Below are 20799 nucleotides of genomic sequence, written 5' to 3'. Positions count from 1 at the left end.
ACCCCAGTCCATTCTCATAAGATTTTCTCTCCAGATGCTTCCCCATCTTTGTAGGCAAGGAACGGTGTGGCTGCAGGGCCAGGGAAGGGATTGTCCCCCTGTGCTGGGCACTGGTAAGGCCACATTTGAGTGCTGTCCCCTCAATGCAGGAGGGACATCGAGGGGCTGGAGCATGACCAGAGAAGGGAACAGAGCTGAGGGAGGATCCGGAGCACCAGGAGAGGCTGAGGGAGCCAGGAGAGCTGAGCCTGGAGAAAAGAGGGGGGAACCTTCTGGCTGTCTGGAGCTGCTGGAAAGGAGGTGGGAGCCAGGTGAGGCGGTCAGGCTCTGCTCCCAGGGAACAAGGGACAGGACGAGCGGAAACGGCCTCAATCTGGGTCAGGGGAGGTTAAGGCTGGACATCAGGAGGAATTTCTTCCCAGAAAAGGTCATCAGACATTGGAACGGGCTGCCCAGAGCTGTGGCGGAGTCACCGCGCTTGGAGATGTTCAAGAAACGACCGGACGCGGCACTCCGATCTGGTTACCAGGGCGGAGTCCAGTCCCGGGCTGGACCCGGTGATTCCAGCGGTGCTTCCCAGCTGATGGATGCCGGGATTGCCGGGATTCACCCGCTACTCCCGCTTTTCCCGCCCGCCCCTCACAGCCCGCCCTCACACCGAGCCCCCGCCCGCGCGGGGAGATGACGTCACGCCTCCGCGTGCGGTCACGTCCGGTAGGTGAGGTCAGGGCCGGGGCCGCCATTTTGAGCGGCTCCGCGGGCGGCGGCGGCGGCGGCCGCGGGCGGGGGAGGAGGAGCGCGGCCCCCATGGCCGGGCAGTTCGACTCCGAGGACCGGGCGAGCTGGTACTGGGGGCGGCTGAGCCGCGCCGAGGCCGTATCGCTGCTGCAGGGGCAGCGCCACGGCACCTTCCTGGTGCGCGACTCGGGCACCATCCCCGGCGACTTCGTGCTGTCGGTGTCCGAGAGCTCCCGCGTCTCGCACTACATCGTCAACAGCCTGGGGCCGGCGGGAGCCCGGCGGGCCGGCGGCGAGGGCCCCGGGGCCCCGGGTGAGTGACCCCAGGGCTGGCGGTGCCCGCAGCCCCGGGCAGGGCAGCCGGGGCGGCTCCGCTGGGCGCCCGGGCGGTGTTGGCAGGCGTGGAGCGCTTTGTGGTGGAATTAAGCCGTGTTCCGGAGCTGAGGCGGCTGCCCGAGCGGAGCCCGCTGCCCGCACCTGCCGTTCTGTGCCACATGAAATTCAGCGTCCTGGACTTGGGCATCCCGCGGCGCCTCTTTGTTTTCCTAACTCCCTTAGCGATAATTCATAGATTTTCCGTGTCATCTCAGCCGGAAGGTGGTTGTGTGAAGTGTCATCCCCAAAATGTGACTTCTGACAAGGCAGTTTTGCGTTATCAGGGAGGCTGAGTTCGAGTTTGAGTGGTGGGAACTCTTCGGGATGTTTCTTGAAATCAGATGTGAAGTTCAGTTTCTTTCCTCTTGAAAGGAGAAGTTTGGTATTATTTCTCATCGAGTGAAAATGTGAAAAGGAAAGCAACACGTTTAAGTGTAACACTGAAAGTGCAGAAAGTGCTAAGGGAGCTCTGTGAGAAGCAGAATTTTTGCTGTTTAGTCCAAGTAAACCCCAACAGTGCAGAACCACTGGATGTGTCAGAACGTGCAGTCCAAAGGCACTGGTGTCACTCCTGTGGGAATCAAGGAAGTTGGTGCTGGAACTGCTCGAGTTTGGATATTAATCCTTGCAAAATGATGTGGATGTGTGATTGGCATCTCCACAAGGAGCCACTAGATAGTTTTTAACTATAGTAAACCTGTGTAATAAGAGATTTGGTGAACTTATTTGGCAGAAAGTCAACAGACACGGTGATAAAAGTCCATGGGTGGAATAGGAGACCAGTGGTGCAAAGATGTAACAAGACTTGTTTTATTTTTCAGTCTCTGCACAGAGTGATTGACTAAGGAGATAATCTGAGAGAAAACAAAATTAGTGCCAGTAGGTTTGCACTGTCATACAGGGGAAGCATTTCAGATTGGAAAAATGGGGAAAGCCTAAACTCACCCTGTTTATCCCAGGAACCTCCTGGACCTGCACAGTGCACTGAGGTTACAGAGCTCCACAGGTAGAAGTTAAATGTGGCTGAATTCAGCTGGAAGTGGAATTTATTGCTGCTGTGGGGGATCAGAATGTGGTGGGTTCCTGTTGTTCCATGTGGGTGCAGACAGAGGTTTGGTGCTGTAATTGCTGACAAGGATGGCTGGTGTTAAGTAGAGCAGAGTCAGTCGCCAGCATGTTTTGTTGTGAATCCAACCTAATTAGATTTTTCAAGACAGTAAGAAACACTGGGTCATGAGTGTCTGTCACTTCTGGGCAGTTGTTTTTTTGGTGAGCAACTCATCTCTGGGAAAACAGTACAGCCATCCTGACTTTTTTCCTCTGTTACATTCTAAGCTCAGTAACATTTTGTGGCATTCTGTGGGCTGGCTTTGGTTAAAATCATGAAGTACCTTGTAATTCTCTTCTGTTTTAAAAGAGTAGCTGTGTAAGCTGGTGGCACAGCAGGCTTAATATATCTGAAAAAGTATAATTATGTTTTGGTTGGCCTCCTTTTTATTTATCCCCTGGATGTTCTGGGAGGGGTGATGCATCATTCCTGCACTACAGACACTCCCACGTTGATTTTAGTCATTTTAATTAAATTATGCCTCCACACTGATACTGCTGTCTTCATACTACAACCAAAGAAGGTGCTGGGGAGGTATATATTGAATTATACTTCAAGTGTAATTAAGGTGCTGTTTCAGAAAAAAATAAGTGGGCGGTTGTTCTGCAGTGGAAGGGAGGTGAAAACATAAGTAGAAGATTGAAGATGATTCTGTGTTTGGGTAGGGAAGCTAATGCAGTAAAAAGAGTTAAATGTTTGTAAATTGTCCAGCTTGTTTATTGTGGCTAAACTAAAACGTTGGGAAAAACAAAATCACTGTATTGTAGTATGGTACAATTTTTTAAACAATTTGTTGTTTGGCAGATGTGCAGGTCTCTGGGAAATTTGAATATTCCAGGTTGGGTTCTGGGGTTGATTTTTGTTGGGCTCAGTGTCTGTGAAATTTCTGGCTGCTCTCAGGGATAGGGGAACCTCAGCATAGAATGAATGAGATGAGGAGCTCTGGCTTCCCTAAAAATCACTATGTCACAAGAACATAATACTTTCTTTGATTTCTGAAGTATAGAGTAAACTTGCAAACTCTTTGTTAAATTGACCTTTTGACTGATGCTGCAGTTACTAGTTTCTTGCAGGTAATTTTTCAGCATAACAAAGAAATAAGAGTTGAACAGAACTTTTAGTGTGTTCTTGGAATGTTTTTTTAGTCTGTTAAAAAAAAATAGGATAGATCACTGAATTATGGGAAAGAAAACCATTTTTTTTTTCAGTGGAAATGGATAATTTGTGATGAAGTATCATAGTTATGGTTAAAGAAGTCCCAAACAAGACAAGGTGCTCCATGCAGGCATTAGCATGGTGATGGACAGCAGGGGAAATATTAAATATATCATGTGTTTGCAATGCAACATGGGGGTTTGGGGTAAAAATGTGTGATATGCACTAAAAAATGCCTGAAATACCTAAAGATAGAAATCCTCTCTGTTGAGAGAGGAGCGTTATAAAGACAGAAGCCTTAATGTCATTAAATTTGTCTGTCTGAAGTAGGCAGATATGACAGATAAAATGCAGAATTTGATGTTTTCACATTTATGAGTTTTAAGAACATGATTCTGAATTGAATTCTTCTAAATCACTTCCATTGTGACTAAACTTCCTGCAATCATAAAATCCTTTCAGAATGATACCCACACTGCCCTGGATGAAGTGGCTTTAGGCATGTGTGAGCAGAGTGGCTTCACTCTAATGCTTGGGTTTTCGTTTTATTTTCATTTTTATATTGAGATAATATATATTTAAATGCAAACTACTTAAATTGCCTGTATTAGACATCTGCTGTTATCCTCTGATATGTAAATGATGACTGTAATGGTCAGAAATGAGTCTAACTCCTGAGTGAATGTTTTCCTGGTGTGCTCAGAGCTCTTCCACTCAATAGAGTTTTATGTTTTTATAGGGTGTTCATGGGATTTATTTGTTCTGCTCAGCATGAGTAGGAAAGTACTTGAGAACAAGAAAAAAAGGTGTTCCTGTGGGGGTGGGGGAAGCACAAGGGCTGGAATGTGGTGCCTCCAGAGCCCAGTCCCCATATGCTCCAGGAGGAAGTGGCTTACATCACTGGGGTGTCCTGCTGGTGCCCTGTGTGATAAGAACAGCTTTTGTGGCCCTAAACACATCCTGAATTGGGAAAGGGAGCCACCCTTACAGAATAAAACTAGATGCAAAAATAAAGACCTGTATTTCTGTGAAGGAAAAGTTTTCCAAAGCTTGGGAATAAAGAGAAAACTCCATATTGACACAAATAATTGGAGTGAAGAGAGAAATGCAAACCCCCTGAAATGTCTGAGAAAGTGAGAAGTTGCTCTGTGGTTTCACCACCTGCCCAATCAGCAGAATTTTGGGTGGTTTATAGCCCTAATTCCCCAGGATCTGGACAATATTTAAAATGTACACAAGTACTTTTTCCCGGACTGACACAAAGGCAGCACAGTGTCAGAGGGTTGTGACAGGAGGGAATGTGCATCATAAACAGAACTGATATGAGCCAGGTTTGAAACATTCTTCAGTTGTGGGACCCTTTGGATTTTAATTCTTTCCTCAGCTTTTGTGGCATCCTGAGATGGCTGGAGTTATTTCAGTGGAGATGGAGTAAGGAAGAAAGAGGATACTCAGTGCTTTGTGCTTCTCATTCAAAAAGTTAATCTTGCTCAGCTGAGTTGTGCTGGTGGTGGAGGTACTCCCTGAGCAGTTCTTCAGCTGTGCCAGGCTGCAGAAAGAGAATTTCCAGGACTCAAGTGTCCCAATTTTCACAGGAAGTTACTGAAGTTCCTCCAGGAACTGGACTCACCTTTCCATGCTTGTGCTCTTCCTGGGAACCCTCAGAAGATGTGCACACTGTGCTGCTCAGACTTGTGCCTTCAAGGGAAATCCCAGGGTCATGAAGGAAAACTGCTCTTATACCCCAAAAATCCACTCACACATTGTTGCTGTAACTTTTTCTTGTGTTAGATCTTGCCTGAATTATTCCATTGGCCTGCAGGTATGAGCAGTGTCACAGTTCAAACAAGAGGCTGAAGAATTCCTCTGAGCCTGAAATCTGTTAATCTTTGAATTTCATTGTACCAGGGAATGACGGAACTTGGGAGCCTGTAGAGAGTGGAATAATTTCCCTACTGCATGTGAGCATCAGTTAGGTCATTGTAGCTGAAGAAGAGGATCCACAAAAGACTTAAACTGATGGAAAGGTTTCTATGTGCTTGGGAAGGTGGAATTGTATTTTATTGCCAATCTGCATTTCACCATGTGTGACTTTGAACTTCGTTGACCTTTTTATACCTATTTTAGCTAAATTTTAGGAGTCTTCTATTTAAGTTTTCCAGATGATTATGAGGTTGCTGCCTTTATATTAATTGATGATTAATTTCTATTAAGTTTGTAGATTTCTTGTTCTAGGTGTTCGTAGCTGCCCTCCTTTTTTTTTTTTTTAAAGAAAAGCATCAGAAGTGCATGTGGTTTTCTGACACTGTGGTCTTTGGCAGTGTAATATCTGTCCTTTCTGATGCTTTTCTCTCTGTCCCTTCAAGGAGTGCATTGATCTTTCTGATCCCAAAAATTGAAGGGTCTGTGTCCTCTGGCTGTTGTTCAGCTGTGCAAAACACCTCTTAGGATCTGATTTTCTAGGATACAGTACAGTGATTTGTCGGTCCTTCTCTGTACATAATGTTCCAGAGGACTTTTCTTATTGAAGTCCAGCTTGTATTCAGGTACACTTGGCAAGTCCCTCAGGCTGTTGTGCATTAATTCAAGAGGGTGAACCTGTTCCAAAGGGAAAAAAAAAAAAAGGCACTACAAAATGCCTTGTTCATCCTGGTGAAGATTGAAGATTGACCAGGCTGATGAATCTTACTGATGAGCTGCTCATTCCCTGTGACCTGTGAAGATTTTTCTGTGAATCCCACATTGCAGAGACAGAGCTAAGCCCCCTGGCTGAGTCAGCTTGTAGCAGGTTTCACTGAGGTAAATTGGTGTTTCAGGCTCTCTGTTTCAGTCATGTGAAATAAGTTTCATGTCAGTGAATTTCCATGAGATTCAGTCTTCTCCATATGGTTGCAAAGAGTTCTGCTGCCCTGCTCTTAAAGTTCTCATTACTTTTTACTCAAATGTCAAGCCTTGATCCTTAAAGGTTCACAGCTAAAATAGTGCTGGATATTTGCACATGTTTCTGTCACCAGGTTGGTCTGAGACCTGATGTGTTCCCACTTCTAACTCCAGTGGAAGTGCAGCGTTCCCAGATCCCGTTTTACACCGAGCTGTTCTGAAGTGTAGGCATGCTGCCTGTCCAGCCAAAATCGGTGTCCTGTGAGCCCACAGAGCTGACAATGCCACTGGGATGAAATTCCAGGGTTCTGGCCAAGTCTAGAGCTGTAAGTTGCATCTCAGCAACAAAAGTTGAGGGGCTTTTGCATCCTCTCAGCACTACACTTTGGAAGAATATGATGGATCTTAATTCTCTTCCCATGCTGGGCTAGTCTTTCTCACTGATAATTACATTAACTTCCTTTATCTCTGGTGATGCCAGTTTGTGGGGTTTTTTTTGCAGTTTTTCAAGGCTATTGCTTTTGGGTTTTGGCTCACTGTGTCTGTATTCATTTCTTTAGAGAGCCTTTCAGGGCTGTTAAAGCATGCAAACGTGCATTTGCCAATGACTTAGTTCTGCTCCTTCAAATTTCCTTTAACCAGCTCCACTAATGCTCCTGTTCCTTGAGGATACTTCAGAACTCATTTCTCGGGTGTTGGTCCTATTGAATCTGCCCTTTTCTCTGTTAGAACCCCTTTCTGCTCTCCTGAAAGAAGTTGTTGTAACATTAGCTTTCCATGCTGACAGTGCTACTTTGCAGGGAGTTTTGGATCACTGACAGCTTGAAAGATTCTGCTAGCTTTGTACTCCAGAGCTAAGACTTGGTACTGTTAGATATTCCCTGCAGAGAAAACAGACTTGCAAAGTAAGCATCTCCTTGCTAAAAGAGTTACTCATTAAAGTATAAATCTTTTCATCTGCACTCCCTTCCCCCAGCCTTCCCCAGTTCTTCCCATAACTAATGGCATGGGGCATGGTGGAAATAGAACATCATGTGTGTGTTTTTCCCCAGCTGAGCCTGAAGAACATAAAATGGAAAAAAAAAAAGCACAGCACACAGATTGGAAATGGATATTCTGCACTTGTAGTGATGCTTGTAATGTCTTGGATGTGAATATCATCTGTATTCCAGTGTATTGGAGGTTTGGATTTATAGCTTAGGTTCCATCTGACAAATGTGGCAAAGAAGCTGCAAGACTTGAGATTAAAAGGCTGAGTCATACTGTTATGAAAATGTACGTTGTTGTTTTGCATTGCATAGAATGGAGATAATTTTCTTTGCTGGTACCTTGTATCAAAATGAAAAATAACTTGAGTTGCTCATTGGCATCACTTGTTTGTTGCTGTGCAAAGCAGTTTTCTGTAGTGTTCATGCCTTTAACCCAAGATGTTACAACAGGTAAATAACATTATTGCAGTGTTGTTCTTTGGAAATAAATCTAAATAGTAGAAGAGAGTTAAAAAAATCATTTCCTTGAAATGGGACCAAAATTTACTTCCTATATTTAGAGTATAAAACAGGAAAATTTTACAGGCTCCTGAGAAACCCTGATGTAGTGAACATTTTCATCTGTTGGGTCCATATAATATTGAAAGAAACAAAGATATTTTTATAATTATTTGGGAAATTGGGCAGTGCCAAATAATTTCTCTTTTCCTTCCTTGACAAAATATTTTTTAAAAAACCTGTAGTCACTATTATGATAGTGCTGCCTTTGATTGAAAATGCTCAGAAAAGCTGAATATGATGTCAAGGTGATCAAACTCAGTGTTGAAATACTTCTGTTTAAATGTATTTGTCTTCACAAATGTTTGTTTTATAGTTTTAATGCTCTCTTTGACATGTTGCCTTCTCTTTTCAGGGTCGAATCCCACCAGATTTCGAATAGGTGACCAAGAGTTTGATTCTTTGCCATCTTTACTGGAATTCTACAAAATACACTATTTGGACACTACAACCTTGATAGAACCTGTTTCGCGCTCGAGGCAGAATAGCGGGGTTATCCTCAGGCAGGAGGAGGCCGAGTATGTGCGAGCGCTCTTTGACTTTAATGGCAATGATGAGGAAGACCTCCCCTTTAAGAAAGGAGACATACTGAGAATCCGGGATAAGCCTGAAGAGCAGTGGTGGAACGCAGAAGACAGCGAAGGGAAGAGGGGAATGATACCCGTTCCTTACGTCGAGAAGTATAGACCTTCCTCTGCTTCAGTCCCCACTCTGATTGGAGGTAACCAGGATAGTTCCCACCCACAACCACTGGGTGGGCCGGAGCCAGGGCCCTATGCCCAGCCCAGCATCAACACTCCGCTCCCTAACCTTCAGAATGGCCCTATTTATGCCCGGGTTATCCAGAAGCGAGTCCCTAATGCCTACGACAAGACAGCCTTGGCTTTGGAGGTACATAATGGGCAAAACTTAGAAGGAAGAGATCTGTTCAAGGGATTTCCCTTTCGCTCATGTGGTAGTTTTGGAGGAATGAGAAAGGGAAAAGCTTTGTAATACTGGTTTGATGTCATGATTAATAAGTTATGGATAAAATGAGTGACTTCAGTCACTTGTAAATTAGATTATTGTTTATTATTAGGTTACTGAACCAGTATCGTGTCTGTTGTCAATCATCACTAACAAAAGTGTTTCCCCATCCATGTTTTCAGTTCTGAAATGTTTATTTTGGAGGGAGGGAGAGGGAGCAGCTCATAAATTATGTGTCTGAACCTGTGTTTGCTGTTGTGTGCCTCACCACAATCTGTACAAGGTGTGCTGGGTTGTTTGTTGGTTTGTGTTGTGTTGGGTATTTTTTTCTTCCCAATGTGTCAGCAGTTTTAAAGCAATCAGTGGAAACATTGGTACACTTTGAAATTACCTGGACTGAGATGATGATCACATATAGAATTTAATTGTAACATCACCTCACAGATTACTTTGGGTTTAGGTTTGAGGCCGGAGCATTTTACAATTTACAGCACAGTTTGTTAGGTCTGGTATAAAGCAGTGATTGATGAGTAGGGTTTGTAGTAAAGCACGGAGTTTTCCCCAAGTTGATTCGCTTCCTGACAGGATCAAGCAATTGCTCAGACCCTTTTTGATTTGTCGTTTTTCCTCTTAAAAAGGTGGCTGGAGTGCTTGATCTTTCCACATCAGATAGTTCTCCCCCAAGTTACGTTTGAGGAAATTGAGACTAAGGTATTCCCTGTGGCAGACCTTTGCCTTAGGATATGTAAATTGTATCCTTTAATCTAGGCTTTCTTTGAGCTAGAGGCTCTGGAATTTCCTGATACCTAATTGACTTCCTGTTTATATAACATTTTAAGTACTTGGGAAAGAAAACAGTTTCTGTGCTGAGTCAGAGCATCTCCTCTGCACTCTCAAATGCTTTGTGTAATTGTGCATAGCACAAAAGGCACTCCAGGACTTCAGTGATCTTGCAGCTGTAGGTGTGTGTCTGGTGCTGAAATGGGAGATGCAGCACATGCTGCAGATGGAAAACTGATGTACAGCCTGGCAGATGTGAAATCTTCCCCATGCAGGTAGTAAATATATTCTGAGAGTTATAGGTAGTAAATATACTCCTGAGTAAATATACTCTGAGTTGCTACACATTCTGTTATAGGTCTGAATATCTTTGGGTTGAGAAGCAGGTAGAGAAATTGATGTAGACTCACCAGATTTTGAGGAAATGGGAGGATTTTTACCCTTCAAACTCTCATAAAGGTTAAAATGCTGTCTCTTTCCCTTTTTTTCTCATCCTTTCCTCCCAGTTATCTCCTGGAGCTCAGGAATATTCCTAAATGCAGGCTGTTGCAATTACCAGATGTTAGATTGGTTTTCAGCCTCTGGATACTGTTGTGGCATATTTAGCAAAACCTTTTGGTTTTCTTTCTAAATTTTGCATTCTCTTAAGCTTTAACTTCACACTTTATTCCATTAAAGAACCCCACACTGCTGCCCAGTGCAGGATTTGGGAGCATGCAGTGAAATAGGGAGAGTGAGGAAATGCTGCTAATCCAGGCCATAAGTAACTTAGAGTGAAAGGAAATGCTGTCCACGCTGGAGAACAGCTTGTGGGTTGCCAGGGCTGATCTGAGGTTAATTCAGTCCTCTTCAACAAAACTCACATGATCTGGCAAGAGTGCTGTGCTGTAAGAAGAGCAGTTCTGTGGGTAACATCTCTCTTTTCTGATCTACCTTACACCTCTAGAGTCTGGGAAAGGCTGAGTAGCTGAAGTGTTTGGGAGGAACAGCTGAGAAGTTTCAGCTCAGCTTGGCTGTGTGACCACAGGAGATTCCTGGTGTCCAGAAATGGCCTTTTTGGGCCTCATAAAACTACTTCTATTTATCAGTTGACACCCTGGCCTTCTTGGTTAGAGTGTTAGATCCTTGTCTTGCTCTCCATTTAAGAAATGCAATAGTAGTAGTGGTTCTTAATTCTCTATGTAAAATTGCAAACATTTAGTTTTAAAAAGTGAGCGAGCCATTTATCACTGCTTTGAGTGGCCTTCAAAGCTTTGCAGCTTTTATCACTTCCAATCACAATGTTACTGAGTTGCTTTCAATGTCTGTACAGGAAAAAAAGCAATATCCACTTCATTTTCTCCCAAGTTTTTCTTCATCCTGTCTATCAAAGTGCTGTTTCTTGTTGTCTCCTTTCTCCACGTTCCCTTTCACTTCATGGTGTTCCTTCTCTGTTTATTTAGAGATCTCTTTCTTAGATAACTTAGTAGAGAGCATTATGTAAATCTTAGCAAATCATTTTTGCCCAGACCTCTTTATAAATACAGCAAGTGGGATTCTTTCCAAATGAAAACTCTTATCCTTAAATCTGGCAATATGCATGGGTGGGGGTGGATCCCACTGTTTCTCTTGGAAAAATAGATTCTTAACATCAAACAGTTTTTGCCCAAACTGCAAACAGAATATCTGTGCTGTTCTGTTATTTTAAGCCTGACATGCTTTTGAAAAGTTCAGGGAAGGAGGATCAGAGCAGGTGATGCTCTAATAAAGTCTGTGCTCTTTATGGAAAAAAGATTCAGCAGGAGAAGTTAACATTTATTTTGCATGTAACTGGACCTGTGCAAGGAGTTTTCAGTCTATTTTAAGAGAAAATAGATGAGGAAAAGGGAAGATCTGTGTGGTGAATGACTCTGAGATCGATGGATTTATTTTTTTTCTTTGTAACAGTAGCAGAACTCTGCCACCTTGACCTCACCAAAGAGGAGTACTTGGAATAAAACCACAACATACAGAAGTCTTCACTTGAACCTTCAGTTTTGCTTTGAAGCATATGGGGTATATTTAGTTTTAAAACTTCTGATGAAGACTGAGACCTGGCTTTCTAGCAGGGTACAGTGTTGTTCCTGAGGTGCTGTGCTTGGTGGGATGATGCACTATGGACTAATGTTGCCATAAATCAATGCTGAAAGTGAGGAGAATTCAGAGACAATATCCACTCCTAGCCTAAAGCTTCAAAACTTCAGTACTTGTAATAATAACCAATTTTTGGAAAGGTTCTCTATATTGTATTCAGGAGAGTAGTTGAAATATAGCTTGTTAGGCAGAGGTTTGAAGCAGATCTAGAAAGATCTTTCAGTTAGTCAGGATCTAATGGAGCTATTTTATTAAGGCATCATTTGTGAAATGCTTCATGCTTGCTTAAAGTTAGTCCTGCTTTGACAGATGTAAAGATATATAAATAGATATGTAAGAATGAATAAGAAGGTTTATTTATATAAATGAAATGTGAATAAAACCAGTGTGTTTTCCAAATGAAATTACTGGCAAAAAAAAAGGAATATTTGATCTCAGATGTCTTTCCTCAGTTAACAATTACTGAAAAGCAGCTCTGTATAGTAAGGGGAATTCATAATTGAGTGTCCCTTGGCTGCAGTGACCCTGAAACACCCCTGGAAACAAAAAACCAGCTGCAGGATGCTCAGGGAGCAAGGGAGTTTCACAAGCATCCCAAACTCAGTGTCATTGCTCTGTTGAACCCACCTTTTGCAGGTGAGTTTATTTTAAGGCATCCAGGATAAACCCTAATGAACACTAATTAGGGTGTGATAGAGCAGAGGCCAACAGTCTTTAGACAGCAAACTTCAGTGCAAGTGGTGCTTTTCCCTTCCCAGTGGGTTGGAGGTTAAACACTGTTCTGGTGAAGGCTGATCTGTAGATTATATCCAGGTCTGAAGCAGTCTGAAGTTATCTGGGACATTGTTCTGGTAATGGCTGTGATTAGGAAATCAGATTTTCCACTTCTAGTATTGTCACATTGAATCTTATCCTTGTTAAATTATAGCTGATGTATTGTTTCGGTCAGCAGAGTATTTTTGTTGGTACAACCCCCAGTGGTTATTAGCAGTAGCAAAATTATACAAACTGCATGATTAAATTCCTAAAGAGCTGAGGCTTGCATTCAGAACTGGAGGAAGGCTTCCTTTTTGCCTGTAGCTAATACATAAGAGGATTTTCTTCAAAATATGATTCGTTAGAATGTCTATACTAATGATTACAAAAGGCAAAAATAAAGCTACAGCAAGAATCCCAATGGGCCTCTCATTACCAGATAAGTAATCATGAGAGGTATGGGAAGCTTAATTAAATATCCATGAAAGAGGTTGAATTTATGAACTGTTAAAAGCTGTTCTGGCAAAAGATTTCAAGTGATTAAAAACCTGTAAAGTTAGTGGAGATTGGTAACATCTGAAATTGTTTTCCTTGTTCTTTGTTGGCTGCCTGGAAAGTGCAAATAATGAGGTTGTGTTTTGGATGGATTTGGAACACAGTGATGAGCATCTGTGTAAACTATAACTATATTCAGTGAATTTCTGGATGAAATGCAGCGAGGCCTTTGGCCACACCTTCAGAGATTATTTACAGTATTAGCGAAAGAAAATAAAGTCTATCTATCCCAAAAGCATCCATCTGTGATGTGGGAAGAACTCTAAAAACTGTTGTACACTACTCATAAATCAGATTAATTCTGATAAAATTCTGCAGAGGGGTAGAAATGGATAGACAGCTTTTCAGTGGTCATTCATTAACTCTCCAGTGAGTGTCTTTAAAATGTAAATTGTGCTTCCTTGGGCTGTGTAAGTGCCACTTAATTAAAGCACCCTTAAATAGGAAACAGAGTTGGGGACTGATCAAACCTAGACTTATGTCCTGATTTGAAGTACCTGCACAGCCCTGGGGAAGTGCCTGCTGTGCAGTTTGTCCCCATGTCACAGGGGATAGGTGATGCCTTTGGAATTGGTGCTGGCAATATTAGAGTGGAGATTAGAATAGGAGATGTATTCCTGGGCAAGCGGGAGAGGGCATCAGTTGTCTTTACTATTTCCATGAGTGCTGGACTTGGCAGTGCTGAGTTAGTGGTTGGACTTCATGACCCTGAAGATCTTTTCCAACCTAAACAATTCTGTGATTCAGTGTGATTTATTTCTCTGAGAAATCCATGCTGGGAAAGACTGAAATGCCATCTGGCTTTGCCTCTGGTAGTGGCTGAATGTGGATGCCCAGAACAAGAGCAGAGCAGCTTTATGGCAGTTCTTATACACTTCTTATAATCTGTGAAGAGAGAGAGATCCTTCACTTTCCACAACTTGAAAAGTGGAATTTCAAAACTAAGGGGCAGTTGAGCTTGCAGATTAGTGTCTACTTGGTCCAGGTGCAGACCTTCCTTGCCTTATGAGGCTCTGGATGGAGTCCCAGCAGTGTGCAGGCCTCTGTCAGCCCAGCAAGGCACATTTATCAGGGCAGCACCTGATGGTAGGTCCCAAGAGCTCTTGGAAAGATTTGTTTTGGATTGCTGGCTCTTCAGGTAGTTCTCACCTGATCTAGATACATTTCTTTATATACTTTCTTGGAGTGAATGGCACTGGGGGCAGGCTGGTGTCTCAGACACTGTCAGGACTAAAGCTGCTTTTTATAGGTGTGTATCTGGTGCACGTGGGTGACAGCACACCAAGGGAGGGGTGGCAGCTCATCCTGCCTGTGTCTCTGGTTTGTAACGTGTGTGTCTCTTTCCCCACAGGTCGGTGAGCTGGTAAAGGTCACAAAGATTAACATGAGTGGTCAGTGGGAAGGAGAATGTAATGGCAGACGTGGTCACTTTCCATTCACACACGTCCGTCTGCTGGATCAACAGAATCCTGACGAGGACTTCAGCTGAGTGTGGCTCAACAGTTGCTCTTACAGATGGGAACAATCTCAACTTGTTTTTATTGCAGATGCCATCAAGACTAAGCTCGGACCGACGCTGCAAGTGGTATTGCTTGGATAAGCATTCTGATAACCTGCAAACCCCTGGGACTCAACACCACCATTCCTTAAGCAAGGGTCATGTAATTCAGGGTACGACAGTAGATTACTCGTGTGTCCAGTGGCAGAACTAGGCCATGATTCTAGGTTGTAATGCCTGCTTATGTCCACGTGCACGGCAGCCTGGACCTTGCCAGCAGCAGCAGCTGGAGAAAGCAGTGCTGTAGGTGTTCAGAGAACATTTATAGCTCTCTCCGGGCCCATTGCTTATGTTGCTTCTTCCTCAGGCAATGAAGATCAACTGTAGACAATTCAATACCTTGGTAGAAATTTCCCAAATTTTTTCCTGGAGCTCTCTCCATGTGTTTTGCCATCCTGGGTTCTCTGTCCTAGAAAGGCTCCGCAGCGCTCTGCATGGGCAGTTAGCTGTGCACAGCACAGACTGATGCAGGGCCCGTTGGGGACAGCCTTATGATTTACAGATCCTTACCATTTTCATGGTAAATGACAGATCCAATCAACCTCTGAATTCTAGAAGCTTGTGGACACTAGATTGATTTCTTCAGTACTGTTGATGCTTCAAACATAGCAGCTGATTTTAATTTAAGATTTTTATTAACACGCAGTATCTCCTTTTATCCACAAATACAAGGCTTATGGAAGTGTAAACCTCCATATCAGTGCTGAAAAATACGTGCATAGCACTTTAATACGTAGCTTTAAAGCAGTGTTTGATTCACTAAATATACTAAAATATTGACACTGCTTTCCAATAAAATTAAATTGTGTCGGGCTAGTTTAATTTTTCTAGAATTCTTCAATATTGTACAATACTGTTACAGTACAAATCAGTGTCAAACACGATGAACTGACAAACCAAATATTAGTTTTATTTTAAAGATACTCTGGGGACTCTTCTGGTTTAATTCCCATCTGTAAAATATTGATAGTGAATTCATGAGGATTTTATTTTTAATAAACTAATGGAAAATAATTGTGTGCTTCTGGATTGATTCTCAAAAGGCATAATAAATATGGCTTCCTAGCTCATGATGAAAATCAGTGCATTGAGTAGGCAGTATTATGCACTGCTTGATGGTTGGTTTTTAGTCTGTTCTTCTAATTATCTGGTTTTCTCTAATATAAATCAGAATGGATTTAGTAAGTTTTGTAAACTGAAATTAAACACTGAAGTAACTCTCCCTTGCCTGTACCCTGGGTTTTTTCCAAGCACAGAACTCTGGTGACCAAACTAAATTTTGTAACTTTGACTACAGTATAATCCATGCAGAAGGGTTTTTCTAGATAGTATCAAACTGAAACTGTTGGGTTGGGTTGCTTCAGACCTGTGGGACCCCAATGGCTCATGGGTTGCACGTGCTGCAAAGGCCTTTGCTGCAAGGCACCAACCCTACAACAATACTGGTAACACTTTACCTCAGAACTCTGTAACATGCTGGAAATTATAATATTTCTGTTCTATTTAAGTACTAGTTGTTTTACTTCAAAACTAATCCATCAGCAAGTCTGAGTAATGTTCAGGTTATGGGCACTCATTAATTCTGTGGACGAATGTTAATCACACTTGTCCATCACCAGTCTCATGAACACTACTGAGGATTATTATCAAAAACTGACAGCAGGGACAGTGGGGTAAGAATGGAAACAAGGAATTGCAGTTCTGTTCTGCCTTGGATTGCTCTTCTGGTTCAGGAGACGTGCCAGTGATTGTGGGAGCTCTTCTAGCTTAGTACAAAATTTACTTTGAGGGGACATAAAATGCAAAACTAACTCTAGGTTCTGTAACTCATCGGGTTCTTTAAGGCTGATTTATGGTTTTCCTCTGATCTTGATATTCACTGTAACTGCGGGAGTTTGTTCAATAGCTGCACTCTAAATAATACACTTAATACTGAGTTTTTCAGTTGCCCGTAATATGCTTATATTTTTCTTCAGGTATTGCAAAAGAAACCTAATAAACAGTGTCTCCTTAGAGTGACACTGAAGTATTTTTGCCAACTGCAGTTAATGAAAGCCCATGTATTTGTACCTTTCCAATCAGGAATTCATATACCAAAATATCAGTTAGTTTTATTATGCAAACCTTGCCTTTTTAATATGAAAGACATGAATTGAATTAACTAGCAAGTACCCTGCAAACTTTGTAGATGTGCTTTTGTTAAGACTGTATAAATTGTGAATATTTGTACACTTTGAAAGAGCAAAATAAAGAAACTAGAGGAGTCTTAATAGCTGCTGTTACAGTAGAATCCCAAGTTCTTGTTAAGCAGTTTTTTTAGCTGACTGATACATTAATGCAACTGTTTTCCACTCTTCAGTTCTAAGCTGAAATGTGATTTTGTTTCATAGGTGATAGAAAGGAGTATGAATTTGGACAAAATAGACATTTCAACTTGTCAGGCTCTTCAAGGCAAATAGGTAGAACCTATGTCCATTAACATATAGATGAAATCCTTTTGTGGCCTTTGTTTATCCTCTTCTATTTGTTCCCTCCCTTCTCCCCAATGCGTGCAAAAAAATCATTGCTCAGAATGTTGGTCACAATCTTTTGTCTCTTCCTTGGCTGTGGTTTTGGTCTCTTGTGCATAGGCAGGTGTTAGAACTAGAATAATAATTTCTAGAAATACACCATGAAAGCAGAATGCTCAATTACACTGTGTTCTTCTGGTGCATTTACACATTATATCACACTAAAAATTACAACTGGCTGCTATGGTTTTTTAATATATATTTCATTTTGGTAAGCCCCAGCCTTTTTACTAATATATGACCTGGTTAAATCTTGTTAATCTGTTTGAATTGTATTTGTTAATAATGCAAATATTTCTAATCATCTTTAAGAGTAAAACACTTCCTTTTTGTTAATGGTTTTGGGGAAGGATTCTAACCAAACCTGTTTGAAGAAAAATATGAACATGTGACATTGTATTATAACACTATCCACTTTCTTGACAGTTAAAGTCCTTTTTTTATTTTTTGTAGCATGTAATGTATATGTTCATAGTACGTGAAGTAAATAAAAGTATAGCCAAAACTTTGACTCAGTCATTCTCAATCAGTTTTTAGAGTACTTGCATTTAATAATGAAAAATAGAGGGGGTATGGTCATTTTTAATTGGCCATGTTAGTATGAAAATAATTAAACGGCACTACAGAAGTAAGCCAAACCAAGGTAACTAAGTTAACTTGTCAAACAATAAAATACGGCTTTTTTTTGAAAGATGGTGACTTTCTGTAATTAAATGAGTCTAGGTGTTGGGGGAAATGTATATTCTCATTTCAAAAAAAAATTGTGAGGAATGTTAAGATGAGATTTTGTAGCTCTTGATCTCAATTCTACCTGCACAAGTGTATCAGGGAATAACCTGGGGATTGTTTGGATGGGGTGTTTGGGAAGATAAAAAGCTGTTTATATATTCTTAGAAATATCAGTGAAAACAAAATTACACAAATTAATACCATCAAGAATCTCCTGCAGGAGTCTACAAATGGTTCAGAAGAGCTGTTTTTATGTGTTGTGGTGTGAGAGCACTAATTCAGTGAAAAGCTGAGGTGTGCAGGTGCTGTCAAGGGCTGAAGGGCAGAAAATCAGGACCAGAATCCCATGGGGGGCACGTTTGTAACATCAATTGCATTAAAGCCACTTTTGCCACACTATTCCTTAAAAACTGCAAGGAGACAATGGCCCTTAGGCCCCAAGGATAAGAATCTCTATGTGTCTCCACACAGTAAAGATTATTCTATCAGCTCCAGATGGAAAAAAACCTCTTCATTGGTGGAAGCCCCCAGCTTTGCTCCAGTGCTCAACCACTGCAGGGCTGCAATGCAAAGGTGCCTTTTAATGCATTAGCTGAGAGAATTTCAGAGCACCCTGCAGCCAAAAGGAAGAGGCTGTGCCTGCCCTTCCCCAGGGCCCTGCCAGCCATCCCCTCCTGCTTCACCTTGCCCTGGTGTTTGCAGTGCTCCCCTGAGCTGATGGAGCACAGGGCTCATGCAGAAAACTGCTTTTCCTTTTCCATTCCCTCTCCTTTGAACTGGGGTCTGGCTGCAGCAGTAGTTGAATGAATTAATGTGAAAGTTCAGGGGGCAAAGGGCAAGCAAGGATTGCATCAACAAATTGTGCTTTATTTCCTTGGATTAGGCTGTTTATTCCTCATGCTTTGCCAAATCCCTGACCAATTTCCAAATATCTGAATGCCATCTGTAACGAGTGCATTCAAAAGAATTCAAAGTATTTAGACAATATGCTATTATTTAGCAAGGGTACTAAGAATGCATCTCACTTCTGGCAATTAAATCTTCTTGAAGTGTCCTGATTTATTGATATTATTGAACTCCCTGCAACCTGAGTGCCTGCTGAACACAAGGAACACAGAAAAATTCCTAAATTGATCCAAATCTAATTTATTGTGCACAGCTCCCCAAGTTTCTGCTGAAAAATAGACTTCTATGATCAATAGAGTACAGAAGTGATTTGTGAGTATTAAAAATTTACACAGAGATAGTGACTGTGCAGTACTGTGACCTTTTGAGTACCTAACTTTATATCATGTGTTTACCAGCAATTCAGAAGTAAAGGTTTACAATGATTCCCAATTTCAGAAAAATCGGCATTTTCTAATCTTACTTCGAATAAATCTAAAGAAGCAAATATTTTTCTGGACTTGACACCTAATTTTCACCTTAGTCCATGATGTCTTTGTTTTTAAGAAATCCTGATTAGATGATCCTGATCTGTGAAAAAGAGGGCCTAAATATCCATTGAAAACAGAGTATTTATTTTCTAAGTAAGTGATATAAAAATAATTCTGTCACATGTTTAGATTTATTTGTAAGAAAAACATAAGGTTATGCTGATCTTGCAGACCCTAAAACTCTTGTTCATCAACTGAAAAAAAATAAGTCAGGCCAGCAATAAACTACTGAAAAAATGTGCTTTGAATGGTGTTCAAGGTGTGTGCCCTCAGTCACCCATCAGGAGCCCATTTCAGTGCACACAATACAATAAATGGGGATACCTGACTTTGTGTCCAGCAGGTGCCAGGGGCAGCTCTGTCTCTGCTGTCAAAACTTGCAGAGGTCTCTGTGCACTTCTCCCAGCAGTGAAATGATGGGAGAGCATCTGTAGTCTGCACTTCCAAGGAGACACTGGGAAAAAGACAAGACTTCATTCATAGCTACCCTGAGCAAATCATAGAATTATGGAATGGTTTGGGTTGGAAGGGACATTAAAGCTCATTTCATTCAAATTCTTCTGCCATGCCATGAGACCAGGTTGCTCCAAGCCCCATCCAGCCTGGACTTGAACACTTGCAGGCATGGGGGATCTTTGAAGATCAAGTTCATGCCAGCCATGCATAATCCCTTTTCTTTTTCTAAAACCATTCTGATTCCAGAAATTGAGGCATTATCTCAGTTATTTAAGTGAATGCTCCTTTTGTTTTTCAGAAGTACTGTGTGAGGAACTTGTGAAATTTACTTTCTAGATTTCCTAGCCTCTTGAAACTGAAATTACCACGTGCTATGCACTGGAGGTGATACTTAGAGCAAATACCCTGGAGAGGCTGTAGAAACCTGTATCTGTCCGTCTGCCTTTCGGTCACAGATCCACCCTTCCATGTGCAGCACACGCGGTGATTTGTACCCAGATTCCGAGAGAGGGTAACTCAAACAGCGCTGTCAGCGTCTGAGGGCAGCACAAACGCGGAGAGATGGAGCCGCCCTGAGGGAAACGCCACCGGCGGCCGGGCCCGCTGCCCATCGCCATGTCCCGGTCACGGCCCCGCCAGGGCCGGCGGGGGAACGGCGGATCCATCCCCGCCATTGCCGGGCCGCCTCATCCTTCACCCCGCGTTATTCCTCACCCGCCTCACCCCTCACACCGCTTCACCCACCCCGCCTCACACCGCCTCATCCACTCTGCCTCGCCCCTCACACCGCCTCACCCCTCCTCATCCCGCCTCACCCCTCACCCCGCCTCATCACTCATCCCGTCTCATCCCGCTTTATCCCTCACACCGCCTCACCCCATTTATCCCTCACCCTCCTCACACCGCCTCACCCCCTTCATCCCTCACGCCGCCTCATTCCCTCTATCCCTCACACCCCTCACGCCGCCTCACCCCGCCCCCCGCTCGTTGCCAGGGAGCCGCCGTTGCCATGGGAGGCGGCGGGGCGCATGCGCGCGCCCGCGGGAGTGCCCGGATGCAGCGGGAGGAGGCGCTGCCG

The 20799-nt window shown here is 42.7% G+C and overlaps 1 protein-coding gene and 1 long non-coding RNA gene across 4 annotated transcripts; one reads left to right on the top strand and one right to left on the bottom strand.

Moving 5' to 3' along the window:
* The first annotated feature begins 572 nt into the window (after positions 1 to 572).
* On the top strand, positions 573 to 17605 carry CRK (CRK proto-oncogene, adaptor protein). Of its 3 annotated transcripts, none has more exons than XM_085557419.1 (3): positions 573 to 714; positions 8159 to 8694; positions 14324 to 17605. In XM_085557419.1, exons 1-3 carry the CDS (start codon positions 588 to 590, stop codon positions 14459 to 14461), a joined length of 801 nt encoding a protein of 266 aa, XP_085413545.1. In that variant the 5' UTR covers positions 573 to 587; the 3' UTR covers positions 14462 to 17605. The 3 variants fall into 3 exon arrangements, with proteins under 3 accessions (XP_085413545.1, XP_021406563.1, XP_077643628.1); XM_021550888.3 differs by having other exon boundaries at positions 714 to 1051; XM_077787502.2 differs by lacking the exons at positions 573 to 714; positions 14324 to 17605 and adding exons at positions 726 to 1051; positions 11476 to 11589.
* Positions 743 to 20734, bottom strand: LOC146765774 (uncharacterized). Its single transcript, XR_014949568.1, has 2 exons — positions 20126 to 20734; positions 743 to 19719 (listed from the first exon to the last, which is right to left on the bottom strand). It is a non-coding gene; the product is annotated as an uncharacterized LOC146765774 (long non-coding RNA).
* Between the last annotated feature and the right edge of the window lie 65 nt (positions 20735 to 20799).

The sequence above is a fragment of the Lonchura striata genome, chromosome 19 (assembly GCF_050655825.1).
Source record: "Lonchura striata isolate lonStrDom1 chromosome 19, ASM5065582v1, whole genome shotgun sequence".
Taxonomy (NCBI): domain Eukaryota; kingdom Metazoa; phylum Chordata; class Aves; order Passeriformes; family Estrildidae; genus Lonchura; species Lonchura striata.
Note: the sequence above shows the minus strand (reverse complement) of the source record. Positions and strands in the feature narration are given on the sequence as shown.